General features: G+C 35.9%; 1 protein-coding gene and 1 long non-coding RNA gene across 2 annotated transcripts in view; one reads left to right on the top strand and one right to left on the bottom strand.

Moving 5' to 3' along the window:
* Positions 1-11861, bottom strand: part of COL28A1 (collagen type XXVIII alpha 1 chain) — a 56380-nt gene extending 44519 nt beyond the window's left edge. Inside the window, exons 1-11 of the mRNA XM_056486034.1 lie at positions 11663-11861; positions 10845-11000; positions 9802-10361; positions 9123-9143; positions 8426-8482; positions 7103-7156; positions 6553-6594; positions 5874-5900; positions 4760-4804; positions 2375-2419; positions 2038-2091 (exon numbers count right to left, since the gene is read on the bottom strand). Coding sequence (XP_056342009.1) covers positions 2038-2091; positions 2375-2419; positions 4760-4804; positions 5874-5900; positions 6553-6594; positions 7103-7156; positions 8426-8482; positions 9123-9143; positions 9802-10361; positions 10845-10965 — 1026 coding nt within the window. The 5' untranslated portion in view covers positions 10966-11000; positions 11663-11861. The remainder of the gene's footprint in view (positions 1-2037; positions 2092-2374; positions 2420-4759; positions 4805-5873; positions 5901-6552; positions 6595-7102; positions 7157-8425; positions 8483-9122; positions 9144-9801; positions 10362-10844; positions 11001-11662) is intronic.
* LOC130250405 (uncharacterized) overlaps positions 1-15865 on the top strand; it is an 84136-nt gene that overhangs the window by 48061 nt on the left and 20210 nt on the right. The window lies entirely within an intron of this gene.

Here is a 15865-nt window from a genome sequence, read left to right as displayed (position 1 = left end):
GTATTTTGAGGAACTGAATCTACTATTTCAAACCTCAACATGGCCCATTAACAAAGAGTAAAAGTTCAGCAGTGGTGCTCTGTGTTATGTCACACCAGTACCAATGCCACCAAGAAGAAGTCACCAGTTCAATTTAAAAAGCAGAAAGTATTAGAAAGGAAAGGCCAAGGAATTACACTAAGAATAGACTTATTTATTTTATTCAAGGCTATTATAAATAACTGCCACTTTTCAGAGATATTGTATTATGTGTCACGAAAACTAATTTTAAAAGAGCAATTTAATAATTCTTCTGTGAGGACAAAAGATGTTGGAAAGACTGCTATGTGTCTGAACCAAAAAAGGCCTTGACCTTTATTAGCTGAAAGGCTGTTTAATAATATGCAAACAACCACTGATTATTTGTACTGATCATTAAAAAATTTTTCACTCATCTCAAATAAGATCCAAAATGCCAAAGGTTAGCTTTGGCATTAGGTATGGACAAGAGATAACCCTTAAACATACATATGTTTCTTCTATACTCTTTAAGTATAATTATCTAAGTGTATTAGCTAAACTTGTCTGGCAGTATTTTCATTATTATAGATGTTTGAATATGGAAAAATCTTGACTATAGACTTTAAACAGTAGGTTGGAGAGTTGAAAGCTGATAAAAGAGGGAAGTTTCTTATTCTTAACTAAAAATATGCAGCTAAAGCCTAACAACAGACCATAAATACTGTAACCATGTAGATAGATTCTAGGGAAAGATATATGTATTTTGCAGCCATGAAAATATGTGAAGACACTGACAGGAGGACACACAGGATTCAACAAATATGGTTTTGTATATAATAAAATATCTGCTTCTACAGCCTTGGACTCATCCGTGTGAAATGACAGATAAAAAAATTACAGTCATACGCTGTTCTGAAATTAAAGAGAGACATGATTTTTCCACCACATGTATGAATAGCTTCTTTCAAACTCATCATCCTATTTCTTTTTCCACTTCTGAAGTACTCAGCAGCAGCTTTCCCAATCAAGCATTTTGTGGAGAAGATGAAGAAATGAGAAGTATGAAAAAGCATTTGTCAGGAGGAGGAAAATCATGATGGATGGCAGTATTCCAAACTTTTAATAATAAACATTTCGTGTATCTAAATTTATTTCTGTGAATTTCTAATAAAACTGTTGCCTAAGAAACAGGAGTGTTTATATAATGCATCTTTTACAAAGAGCTTTGTATGAATTAATTTGTCTTGTATAACTTAGATTGTTAGCCAGGCTATCAATGATCCTTTCATAGAAAGTCACTGATAAATGAAAGATCTTTCTGCACCAAACATTGATGTTAATAGCTTTCCCATGGGCAAGACAACCATATTCACAGAGAGCAATTTCCCAAAGTTTTGCAAACCAGAAGACTTTCTAAATTAATCACACAGATTAACCAACTGATTTTGCTTGACAAGGTGTAGTCATTAACTCTAAATTATCTATTTTAAATATCATTAAGGCATTAATTGTCATAAAATCTCATACTTTGACCAATTTCAAAGTTGTCCTGAGTTTTTACAGTACACAAGCAACTAAAAATTATTATAAATATTCAGTCTGAAGGTTTTAACCTTCATCTAGAAATCCTTAAAATCTTTAAACACAAGCATTGAAGGCAAAAATATGCTAGAAAAACAGCTTCTCATGTGACAGCAGAAGTCAAGACATATTCAGGTGATTGAAACTTTGACATAAGTGCTGTGGATCTCTAGAGAGATCCTTGGTTGCATCCTATTGTGGCCCTACAAAATATTCTTGGAGACCCAAACAAGGAAGTGGGTGCATGTGCCAACAACACCAAGTCTTCATCACATGGTGGTGCACCACCCAGGTAGGGACATTATTGCTGTGCAAATAACACCACTAATAAAAAACTACTGACAAAAAAGGATGGTGCAGTATAAAGGGTCTACAGAGTTTCTGTAGAAGAGAAACTGCATCCTCTCCCCCTATATAAATAACATATTCAACTACACATATACAATTGCATCTTACCTTGTTTCCTTGAATGCCTTTTGGGCCTTGTGGACCTGGATCTCCCCTGATACCCTACAAAAAAGCCAAAGCAAAGAATGAGCTGCCTTAGAAGATATGAATAAATGTTGGGGTTTTATTTCCCCTGAAAGGGGTACAGTATAATATAGCACAGTTCTAAGCTCTAAAGGACAAGACTTTTCTATATCATACCCTGTGAAGTGCCCAACAGATTGAATATTGTTAATATTCATAAAATAGTGCCGGCACAAAAATCACAGAATTGACAGGTTGTATGCAGAAGAAATTTACAGAATATAATCTTTCCTTTTTATTTGGTAGCTTTTAGTTCCCTTACCTGGGGTCCTCGAGGTCCTGTAGGGCCCACAGAGCCCTGCAAACCCTGAGGAAAAATTAGATTCAATTATCAGATTAAAGGGAAATTTCAATCTGCTTTCAAATGTCAAGCACTTAACATGCACATGTAATGGCTCAAATCCCTATTCAAGCATTTTTTCATCACAGTACTGCTGCTCTCATACTGTATTCAGTAATTGTCTGTTACATTCAACCCTCAATATTTGGTTAAAACACTTTTCATATACAACAGGCATAGTGAATGCCTACTTAACATCTTAGCTACTTGATTAAGAAGTTTTTATTTGCTACAGGTTTTTAAATTTAATTCCTAGAAGTGTACTAGATACGGAATTCTTAATAAAAATGCTGCAGATTCTATACCAGAATAACTTCAGCTAACTTTGTCTTACTAACTCAAACTGCTGATTAATAGCCTGGCAGAATCACTCTAATAATTCACAAAATCCATTTAAAATGCATTAAAAAAATTTAAAATGCCATGATTTTTTATTCCACTAGCTGTGATTTCTCCATTTAATGAGTTCTTACCAGTCACAAGCACTGCAGATTATTCAAAAATCTTTCTGCTTCACTGTTTTTCATTTAGTCACCATAATGCATCATCTACAGAATTTCCCATGCACTTGAGTCAATACTCAGTTATAATTTATTTCTAAAGCAAAAGCAGATTTGAGCAAATTTACTGGTATTTTATTTCTCTTCTTTTAATTAGTTACATCTGTATGGGCAGAGGCTCTGGCAGACTGCTGCACTTTTCAAGATATGTTTCACATTTTGAACTTCTAATAGCCTTGACAAATTTAGCAGTGATACCTACGCAGACTCTTCATCGACTGCCCCTGCTAGAGATTCAGAGTCAGAAATTTTAAATAATTCTCTGCTCCTTGGTATGTGCTTCCAGGCCAAGCATCAGACACCAGAGAGAGAGATAACCCCACTCAGTTCCAGCCCATTTCCAGCTCAACTACACAAGCAATGGATGGTACAGACAGTGATGTGCTGATGCAGTGATGGCTACTTTAGATAGCTTCAATATCCATCACTCCAGTTAAAGATCAACCTCAGAATACTGAATTTGTTTCTCATACATGTGGCTACATGTGTTTTGTGTTTGATTTTGTCTAGCCTAGAATGCTTTCTTTAAAAGTAAAACCCATAACTTTGTTCTGTCTTCAGGATTTGTGAATGTGAAGGTGGGAATTCTGGAACTGACTGATCCCCTGCAGAAGACAAAGTTTTTTCATTTCTGTATTCAACAGAAATGAAGCAAGCAGATTTCTGGCAGCCCTGGCATGTTTTCTATATCCAGTTTTCTTGGCTGCTTTGATCATGTTCTTTGCCAGCTTCTGAACAGCTTCCTTTTAGCTTAGTAGACATTTCACATAACATCATGCTATTTTCTCATATGCCTGGATAAAGAAAGTATGATATTTCTTTATTCCTCTGAGAGATTAAGCTTTCTCCTTTTTCATTGATATTTCAGAGTTCTTTGATTCAGTGAAGTCTGAAATTTGCTGCCATCTTGAACCACAGTATCCCATAAGATGTTCTCAGCCTTTAGATTTTCATTATTGTATAATGTCCTTTTTTCTTTGCAATAAATACTTCTGGAAAGAATATTTCTTAAATCCTACCAGAAAAGAAAACAAAAACTTTTCAAGGTGATATTTGATAAAGGTAAGCATAATATGGGTGGTAAAACTGAAGAAGTGTGCTTTAATAAAACAATAGGTGAAATCCAATTGGTAGTTCTTAGCAATTCTAACTATAAATCAGTGGTTTTCTTGACACTCATACAAACCTGCTTGTATGAACTTGAGATACATGATTATCTCATTTAGGAGTACATTATCCTTCCATCTTTCAGAATGTAAATAAACCAGGTAAAACTCTGTATTCACTGCAACACTACTGCACTCCAGGTTACAAGGAAAGGAGGACTGGATAGAAGTGTGAATTCATATCAGCACAGATGGGCTCATAGACCTGAAAGTTGCTCATGTTGGGTAAGAACCTGTTTCTATTGCAATATAACAGTCCACCCAAATTGAAATTTTTACTTTTAAGGAAATAAATTGAGTGCTCTCTGTAAGATGTTCAGTCCTGTGTAAGAAAGGCTTGGTATTGGTCAGAGTAGCTTTTGTTTTAGATAAGAATCTGCATTTCTTATGCAAAATGGAAAAAAAGAATGTGGTGAACTGTGGGTTCAGTTTCTACAAATCATGTTTCTATTATGAATGTATCTCTACCACCAGGCAATTATAAAGTATTCGAAACTTACAATAACATTTTCAAGGTGTTTATGAATGTGTCACATGATTTTGTAATATCTTCATCAACATGAAACAAAAATTATACTTACTATTTCTCCTTTTGTTCCTGGGGGTCCACATTCTCCTCTTTCACCCTTTATAAGAAATCAAATGGTTCACAGCTAAACAAGATGATTTGATTACACTATGTGCATTAAAGATTCTGCAAGCAGTAGCACAAGAGGTTTAGTTGACTCTGAGGACCTGGAAGCAGCATCATTATACATGTAGAAGATAAGATCTGGTCTACTCAAGATAGGTTATTTCTGAAAATGAAACCCATCCAAATTGTACCAGAGAATACTACATTTAATATCTAATAAGTTTTGCTACAGTTTTCCACCTTGGTGAACTGTCTCCAGAGATCATTTCCATGCTCTGATTTCGTTACTGTGATGTCTGAGATTCTCCTGAGTTAACAACTGTGAGACTGCACATATGGAATGAAGAAAGAATTGTTTCACTGATGATTGAACACATCGATAGACACATGAAAGTAGACCTATGAGTCTACTGTTCCCATTTTCATGAAATCTTACCACAAAATTGAGTAATTAACACAAAGATTCATAGAGGCACTGCTTTTATTAACAATGTAGGGAGATAAGTGTCAAACCAAGTCAAGTCAAAATGGGATTATCTCTGCTTCATTTCTGACTATGATGGTCCACTTTGCAATTCATCTCTAGAATCCTCCAAGTCACTGAAATGCATAGTTTTTTATCTTCTTGGAGAGACTGTGTTGAAAATTTTCTTGAGCAAGCATTAGCCCTTGCAAGTTATAAATAGGTTAAAAGTAAACTTTCTTGTGGTAAAATTTTCAAAAGTTAATGATTGTCACATTGTGTTTGTAGGGAACATTTTCTCTTTCTTTCCCTCTTATTCAACCCCCAACTTTTTTTCCTTCCAAAAACTGTATTTCTGGTCATTGACAGTTTTCATTTTTATATTTAGATTACATTCTCTGATTTTGTGGGTATTTTGTTTTATTTCCAGCAATCCAGCCTGTAAGCATTTACATAAATTTTTCATTTACTTCTAGGGATTGCATTAGGAGCTTTCATGACAAAAAGACAAGACAAGCCCTTTTTTCCATTATTTCACATACACTGTCAGCAAGTGACAATTTATTTTCAGAGTACTTCTATTCTACAAAAAACTTACCTTGTCTCCCTTGTAGCCAGGAGATCCCTATTCAAAAAATGAAAAAAAGGAAACAACCATAAAAGAGAAAGCAAAGGCCTAACATACTCCTAATTTAAGTAGAAAAAGCCCTATCCCCCCAGTAAAGAACTATGTTCCAGAAGTTTAACTATTCACACCAATAAAACATCTCTCTGAAATTGTTTAATGTATAATTATCTAAAAATCTAGATGTGTATTTTTAACTCATATATTAGCTGTAAATCTGCCACTCAGTTTGTCAGCCTCCTAGTAGATATATGTTTTAAATGGGACTTTAAAACTGTGTTACTCTTATACAGGGAGAAGTGTTAATCTTTCTCCAGTGACTTATCAAGAATTCTGAGAATTATCAGTTGTTAGAAGCCACCGAAGGTCTATGCAGAGTTTTCATCAGGTCTGTCTTTGGGATAAGTCTAATCCAAGTCAATTCAAAAATCACACAGCATCAGAAGTTCCTTCTCCCACTAGCATCTCATCTCTATATTTAAGCACACAGTTAGACTGTTTCTCTCAGTATACATGCTTCTCTAAACCAGGCCTTAGTGTAGGTGCTTTAAATAATTGAATTCAGTAGACACATAAAAAATGAAAATAACATTTTTAGTTCAGAAAATGGGAAAAGACAAAAAAATAAGCTAGCACTGTAGTAGTCACATACCTCTTCACCCTTCTCTCCATGATCTCCTTTTTGAGCATCACCCTATTGGAAGCAAAAGAACACAACAGAAATACGTATTACCCTTTCATTTATCCCTATTGCACTAAACCCAAGAACACTGTTAAACAAGTAGAACTGTTTTTTTCCTATTTACTAATGTTCACACTTCAGTCAACCACAATCAAGGATACACATTTCCTGAGCATTAACATAGAAAACTCAAGTATTATCATTAGATGACTGAAATCTTAGCTATTAGAGTGAAACACTCTGATCAAGAGATCTGGGTACTGCTAGAAAGTTCTGTGGAATCTAAAGAGCCTTCAGCTATATTCAGAGACTTCTGCTGTCAGACAAAAACTGGAATGATAGGCAGTGATAACTTGATAGAAGTTTAGTTTTAAATTTTTATCTGTAAAGTAGCTAACTATACACCAGCAAACCTCAACATTTAGAATTTATTTTAACATATTTTTTCTTTTCTACATTCACATCTATGATTTAAACAACTGGATATAAATTGGATTTATTTCTTTTAAATTCACATTACCTTGCTTCCTTTTGGTCCTGGGTCACCTTTCTCCCCTCTGCTTCCATCACTGCCCTGCAACAAAGCAGGAAAATGTTATTACCATTGTGAGGATAAAATTCTCCAGCTTAACTAAGACTACATTTTAATCCAAAATCATTCTGGAATAAATGAAGAAGAAGAAACCCCCAATGATTCAAGTATGGTATATGTGACACAATATTCATTTAGCTAAACCCACTCTGGTATTATAAGGTATCTAAATCTTTTTCTTAAACAATATTAAGGGAAAAATACATTTGCTACAGATCATCTGAAAAATCTAATCAGGAAAGCATTACAGAAAATGAACACAGTTCTTCCTTCCCATTTTTCAATTAACCACTATCTCATCTTCTCTGCTTAGAAAAAACTGTACAGAACAGCTTAGAGTCAATATTCAGCAGCCCTAAGAAAAAAAAAAATTTCTGCACCATTTTTTATTATTCTTTGGAGGATCATGATGCTGGAGACTAGAAAGTTTGGTGTATACCCATCTATGTAACAGGCTACATCTAATAAATTTGGATAAAATAACTTAAAAATTCTTGGATCTAAAATTTGAAATTGTAAACAGAGGTTTTGGTGCACATTACCCAGATGCACACTCTTCACAACTATTGAATGATAGGCCCTGGTGTCATAACCTGCTAATGGTAAGGTTGACCCATTAGAGTCTAGGAAGAAAGACAAAAACCTCTGAATGTACCTTGCTTATCTCTGGGCAGAGCTATTAAAGACAGCAAAATGATCAGAGAAGTCACCCACTGTCTGAACTCACATATTTCTGTTCCTTACTAGAGCCAAGAAATATGTGCTGAAGTGTCACAACAGAAAAGACAGTGTTGGAGGCAGAGTTTTAGACCTTTCTTCACATATACTTTACCCTCAGACTTCTGAACCTTTACCCTTTACAAAAATAGAAGTGGGTGGTGGGTGAAAACCTTTGTCTACTGGACCTTTTCTTCCCCATTGCAAGATTCAAGAATAACTTTTTTTTATTTGGGCTCCAAAATCACCTATTTATCCACAGTGTTTTTATTACCCAATAATAGAAATATATTTTCAAGATAGCATCTGACTATGGATAGAATTTTTTCTGAGCTCTTTTAGCAGTGGCCTTTCACTACCAACATGATATGCTACAATTAATCAATCTTTTTGCAGTACATGCAAATGTCTTTGCAGTACAGCTAACGTCTTGTTTTTCACACAGTTCACATAGTAACCAATTAAAGTACTGTGAAATATTGATCTTGATTAAAATTCAAATTCTTGAGCCTACACAAATAAATGCATACTTACTGAATCACCTTTGTCTCCTTTCACTCCCTTTTCACACTCGCAGGTCTTCCGCACACACTACAAGGTTAATAGAAAGATAAAGCAGAGTGTTTTTCAAATATGTTATTTCCAATTTTTAAAGCATAAAATTTTGGTTTTGCCACAGATTAAATAACATAGTAGTGCAATAATAGGAAATAAATGATGTTCTAATATATTTATTTCTCATATAATCAACATTAAATTTCCATATAGGGCAACCAAAATCCATTACTTGATTTATTTATAACAAAAATAAATCTCCTACTGTAGTGACTGTAGTCACTGTAATAATTACAAATGTTAAGACAGCATATACACAGTACACAGTACTGTGAAACCTTATAGAAATTTTGAACCATTTTAATATTGTTATTGTTTTCTAATGACACCACAAATGAATTTGCATATCTTGCATTAGACTTATTCCACTCTTGTAAGAAAAGTTCTTTATGTCTTACTGTTGATACTACTCACTAATGAGCTAACATCATAGATTTATTAGGAGAAAGGGCAGAAGAAATGCAGGAAAGTTAAAATAAAAGTAATAATGGTCAGAAAATTTGACCACAGATATAAGGTTGATTAATCCTCAAGTATTGTTGCATTATAGAAGAAGCAGTCTTTGTGAAGTGTAATGTCAATAAGAGTAATCAAACACAAAGCTCAAAAACCCTACCTGCTTCTGTAGCAAGGCTTCCTGAAAATAAAATAAAATAAAATAAAAATATTACCTTCATATAGATATGATTTAATTCAACAGAGTACTAATTTTTCCTCTCCAGTTTATAGATCTCCATGGTGAATGGTAGAGCTGATAAATACCTTCAGCCTTCATTCCTTCCTCAAAGGGGCAAGAACCAGCCCATGGAACTACTCACACGGAAACAAATTCTTGGTAGGAAGAGAGGGTTATTCCATGTGACACACAGTGATCAGACAACACATGAGAATTAATGGGATAGCTAAACAGACAGTATTAAGGCACAGTGCTAATAACAAGGACTATGAAGAGACTTCCAAATCAGAGACCTTTCTTTGGACAGCCCTACAAACAGGATATATAGGGGAAGGATGAAGTCATTATGCACGAGATTAAGCTACTTTCTAAAGTATTTTCATATGCTCAGAGACATGCTGTATGCTGGGAAATGTGGTCAGGACAGCTGAGCTATTATTGTCCAAGCACACAACTCCTTGTAGAGTAGCTGGCAGAAGGAAGCTCCATCTGCCCTGACTCTGCAGTACCAGACAAGGCACCACAAAACGCTCTGCACTGTCTTCAGAGCTTACCTCATCAAAGTTAAATGAAATCTGCCAAGGATAGACAAGGATAGACAAGATTAAGCATCACTTACCAGCTCTGATGCTACATCAACTACCAAGTTCTGATCATCCAGGCACAGGACATGTTTAGAGGACGAATCACCAGATATCATGCGCAATTTTTCTTCTTGGACTGTTTTCTTAGAAAGGCCAATGGTAATAAAATGTATTCCAAGATTTCTAGCTGTTGTGGCTATACCCTGGACATTAGGGCTGTTTGGATGATCCACACCATCAGTCATCAAAAAAGCCACTTTCACACTTCTCTTCTGACTTTCAGTTTTAAACAGATGAGTGGCATTTGAAACTGCATAATAGGAATAAGTGCCGTGGCCAATAAAGCCCAGAGAATTGATTTTCTCCTTAAAATTCTGGACATTTTTCCAGGCTGTAAAGGGATGATCAATGCTGACTGTGCTGCTGAACTGCATACTTGCTAGTTTGACACTATACATGTGAGACTTCACTGGCTTCATCTGGAAAATGCTGTCAGTTATGTTTTGAACAAAATTCTTCTGTAAGTCAAACAATCGATTTTTGGCACTTTCTGAACTGTCCAAGATAAAGACTATATCAATGAGACATGTATCACCTGAAAGAGAACAAGAAAGTTAAATCTATGAATGATGGGAACATCTGCACAACAGATTCCAGACAATTCTCTGCAAAAATAATTTTCCCAAAGATTCCTCTGTCTTTCCAAGTAAAAATTCTAAGGATAAATTTCACTGTAAAAATCCAAGAAATTCTAACAAAAAACTCTCAGGTTTGGGTCTTGATGGGATTGTTTTAGTATCTTAGTTGATTTTGTATTCAAAATTTACCACATGCAATCTGAAACAAAAAATCAGGTTTTTTATAATTTCTCTTAAGAGATATGCATGCCCATGAAAATCATTGATAAAAGTGGAATCCATGTCCAAGTAGTCAAGACGTATTTTTCAGCTGTCATAATCAAAATAAATCACGTTTTACATATTCACATGAATGTTGTCAATTACTAAATAACAAATATGCTAAAATGCATGGATAAATGCAACACAGTCAATCAGAAATTTTAAGAAAATGGTTTTACCTTCATCTTTTAGCATAGGAGAGTAAATATTCTTTCCTCTCTTTCTGTTTTGCCCATGTACTATCTGGTTTGTTGTCATAGTCAGAAGCATACAGCAAAAGAAAAAACATTTTTTCCTCATAGTGACTTTTATCCCAAATAGACAACTTTTCCTTCCTGTTAAAAGTAAAAAGCCACCTGTGAAGACTTCATTGATAGAAGCAAATAAGTAAATACAGACACTTCAAAACATATTTGTGGGAAGCACAGTTCTAGAGAAAACATATAAAAAAGAATTATAAAAAGTCACAGTGTAGGTAATTTAAGCACAGTAACCAGAACTATCTCAACTGTAGCTGACATGGATAGAACCTGTTTATTATAGAAAAAATATGGGTATAACACTGCCTTTTCTTTCTTAACAAAAAGTCTGGAGCATCAGTATGAACAACTTTTTCTTCTAAGAAACAGTGGCATATTAATGAAATTCAATACATTAATATATTATTAATATTACATGGATGCTACAGAATATGCACAGTATTTTTCATAAATATTCTATTATAATGACAATATAATTATAAAATGAAAATTATAATCTTTAAATTTAACATATTTTTACAGAATACTGAACTAAATTAAATACTAAATTAAAACTGATTTAAACAAAAAAGCCTGCGAGTTACAAAAATTAACTAAAAATAACATTAATAATGAAGACAATATATTTAATGTAAAAATCCTTCCTAAATCTTCTTTTCAAGGCCATCAAGCAGTTACATATACTGAAACCATAAGTGCAGTTCTCTAAAACTAGAGAGGAAATAATAGTCTCTTACCTTTGAATGCATCCAGAAAGCAAATTGTGGATTAAAAAAGTTTTCAGTGCAGAAAATATGTCCTGTAAGTCATACTGGAAAATATGTTTTGTTTACCAAAATACAGGAATCTACAAATAAATAGCCTATCCACTTGTAAATGGCTATACCTTGCATCTAGATATTATATATTTCATTGCTGCTGTTTAGTTGGCCAAAGTTTAAATGAAGATAGTTGGGCACTTGGCCAGGGCTGAGTGAGAGACCAAGCCATTTTATTAAAGGGACAGTGCCAATCTGGGAGCACAAGTGCTTTCCCACTTCAAATAACTGTACTTTTACATTAAAAAAATCCCACTTTTAGACAACCTACATCTTTACCCTTCACTCTGCCAGTCACTTACCTGATGTTTTGATAGTCTGCCAGGGCTGCAGGACTCAAAGCTGGTAGCTGCATTAGAAATTGCAGTAATAAAAGACCAAAAAAAAAGAAAAAAAAAAATCCTCTTGAGCTGATTTCTTCAGAAGTTCTTTCTGCTCTTTAAATCCTCTGAGGAATCAGACACAGACATTGTATCTAAAAGGCAGTCATGCAGGCAGCTTTCAGAATGTTGAAAGGAAATTATGTTTTCTCTATCTACTGGCAGGCTTCAGAGAAAAATCGTGTTATCACAGTGTTAAGTAAAAACATGGAGTGAAAGAAAACATGCCAATGATAAGTCTCAAGAAATCATAACAAGTCCTGAGGGAGTTATGTGGAAATGCCCAGCAGAAGGTAGCAGACATCCTCTAGACAGGCACTACCTAACAGGCAAGACATTCCTCAGCACCTTGCTCACAGGGCAGAATCACAGAATATCTGAGTTATTAGGGACCCACAAGAATGTAGTCCAACTCCTAGCCCTGCAGAAGCCAACATCAAAAATCATACCATGTGCTGAGGAATTGTCTAAATGTTTCTTGAACTCTTACAGGCTTGGGGTGTCACCACTTTCCTGCAGAGCCTGTTCCAGTGCCTGTTCCTGGCTGCCAGGACACATTATCAACTCATATTCACCTTGCTATCAGCCAGGACCTCTAGAGCCCTTTCCTGCCTCTTGTTCCCCAGTCTGTCCTTATATCCAAGGTTATCCTGTCCCAGGTGCTGAACCTGGGACTTGCCTATGTTAAACTTTATACAAATGGTGATTGCTTAGCCCTCTAATTTGTCAAAGTCTCTCTGCTGGGCCTCTCTGATGGAGTCCACTGCTCCTCCCAATTTAGTATCATCAACAAATTTACTTAGTATACCTTATATACCTGTGTCCCAATCATTTATCAAGATGTTGAAGAGAACAGGGCAAAGGATGGAGATCTGTGGAACCCCACTAGTGACAGGTCACCAGTCTGATGTCACCTATAACCCTGTGCCTGACCCCTGAGCCAGTTGATCACCCATCAGATGATGTGTTTATCCAGCTGTGTGATTGACATTTTGTCCAGAAGGATCCTATGAGAGACAGTATAAAAATCTGTACTGAAATCCAAAAAGACTGTATTAACTAGTTTCCTGTGATCAACTAGGTTGGTTACCTTGTTGTAAAAGGAAATTAACTTTGACAAGTAGGACTTTTTCCTCATGAAACAATACTGCCTGTTACCCAGGATGACTGCACTGTCCTTCAGGAGTTTTTCACTACTTCCCAGAATAATATTATCCATAATTTTATCAGGCACTCATGTGAGACTAACAGACCTGTAGTTACCAGAGTCATCATCTAGCTCTTCTTAAAAATTTGGCCAATATTTGTCAGCTTCCAGACAACTGAAACCATTCCAGATTCCCAAGACCATTGAAAAATCATTGAGTGAGGTCTCACAAGGACATCATCCCTTTGAGTGCCCTGGGATGAATCCTATCAGGCCCTATAGACTTAGCAGAATCCAGCTGCAGCAGGAAATACCACACTAGTTCAGAGTTGGCTGGGATATGTTGACTAGGAGCTTTTAAGTAAGCCAAGTACATTAAGCTGTCATGTAAGCAGTGGACATTTCCTGCTGATTTCATTAAAATGTTGGTGAAAGGGAAAGAATAGGGAGGAAAAGAATAAGACACAACTGACCAATGAACATAAAGTATCTGTCTTCATTAAGGTCAGTAGAAACATCCTTCATGCAGCCTGGGTGCAAAGTCTTTTTATTGATAGACTAAACACCCCGTTAAGCACTCTCTTTCTGCTTCTCCAAGGGTATATCCCTCTATAAAGAGACATTCAGCCAGAAAAACACCTTTGCAAACACCATTTTCTATTAATGTGTACTGTGAGCCATGAGTATGATACCATATGTAACTTTAACTAAATTAAAGGGTGAGACAAGTACTAAGGAACTCAAAGAGATCTGAGCTCTTAGCAAAGATGGAGATAACACTAATCTGTTTCTGTTGCTGTTTTTGGCTGGGGTAGTGTTGATTTTCTCCACAGTAGCTGGTATGGGGCTGTTTTGGATTCATGCTAGAAACAGAGCTGATAATTCAGGGATATTTCAGCTGTTGCTGAGTAGTGCTTACACAAGGTCAAGGTCTTTTCTGCTCCTCATCTCACCCCAGCAGGAGGTGGATGCACAAGGAGTCGGTAGGGGACACAGCCAGGACAGCTGACTCTGGCTGACCCAAGGGATATTCCAGATCATATGCTATCACAATGAGGATATAAACTGGAGGAAGCTTGTCTGGGGGGCCATGGCTCAGGGGCTGGCTGGGCATGTGCCAGCTGGTGGTGAGCAATTGTTTTCATTTGAAACACTTGTCTTTCTTGGGTTTTATTTCTCTTTGCTATTTTCCTTTTCATTACAATATTATTGTTATTGGTTTTAAAAATTAATAGATTGATTGGTTGAAAAAAATTAATTAATTGTTCTTCTCTCAACCCATGTCTTTTCTTATTTTTACCCTTCCAATTCCATTCCTCCCACCCTGATGAGGGTGGAGAGTAAGCAAGAGGCTGTGCACTGCTTAGTTCTGGCTAGGGTTAGGTCATGACAAGTTGCATGTGAGAGCTGTACCTTGGCCCCATGACTGTACACACATGTGTACCATTCCTACAAAGATTTGTCAGTCTGTTCATGGTCTGTTAACATGAAATGTACAGAAGGAACAAGCTGCTAACAGAAAAAAACCCTACCTGCCACCATTGCTCACCCTCTTCACCCAGTTCAAGTGAGGAAGGAAGGATTTACTGCCCCAGCAGCTGCAGCCTCATCCTAAAGGGTTTCCTTCCTAGAAACCTCTACATTGTCTCCTGTCAAATATGTGTCATCTTTATTGAGGCTAATTGTCTTCATTAAGTAAATGTTGCCTTCATTACACACATAGAAAACAAAGAATTTCAAAGGAATACAATATTTAACACTAAATATCTGTTAGTGCTACAAGTGATAATTATTGTTAACACACAGCATCTGTTATGTTAGAGACACTGGTGATGATCAAACATTTCATTAGCAACAAATTAGTCACACAGATCACTCACACTGCCTGCATACTTATTCTTACCCTTATGCATGCTTGGATCAAGACTGCAAACAGCCCATCACATCAACAGCTATGGAAAAAAAAATGCTTTTTCCAGCAGTTGGCAAGTTTTATCTGCACCATGTGCCAAAACAGAATTGAATGAATGGATTTCCAGATGTGTCCAAAGACTTCTCATCTTTTTAGGGGACCTGCAAACATGGCTCTCATCTGGCAGAGATCAGAAAATGTTAGCACTTATGATTTTTAGACATAACAATTTTACTAGTCAAATATACATGTACCCTGGTGGATCTGATGCACATGCTATATTTGAATAGTAATGGGGTCAAGTTTGGTTGTATTTATCTGGCTAGAACATCTGTAAATCTGTTACATGTTGGTCTGTAACTGGTCTCTGGGAACAGACTAAGCTCTTCTTCACTTCTTACTGTGTTTTGGAAGTACAGTAAGAATCTTGACAGTTCCACAACAGGATTGTTGATTTGCGATTCAGAGCTTTTTTTTTTTTCCACTGGTCTTTTTAGTGTATATTTTCATAGCTTTGTATTCACTTAGAAATCTAATTTGATGGAAGTAATATGTCCAGATTTACAGCACTCTTCTAATATTAATACTTCCTGTAGAGCTTTTCAGTACAGTAGTGCTCCAGTTGCTGCCCTGAACCACATGCTCTGAACCAGATGCTCAACATATTCAGCTGCCAGGACTAC

Source organism: Oenanthe melanoleuca, chromosome 2, assembly GCF_029582105.1.
Source record: "Oenanthe melanoleuca isolate GR-GAL-2019-014 chromosome 2, OMel1.0, whole genome shotgun sequence".
NCBI classification, from domain to species: Eukaryota; Metazoa; Chordata; class Aves; order Passeriformes; family Muscicapidae; genus Oenanthe; species Oenanthe melanoleuca.
The sequence above is the reverse complement of the archived record's forward strand: the minus strand, read 5'-3'. Positions and strand labels throughout refer to the sequence as shown.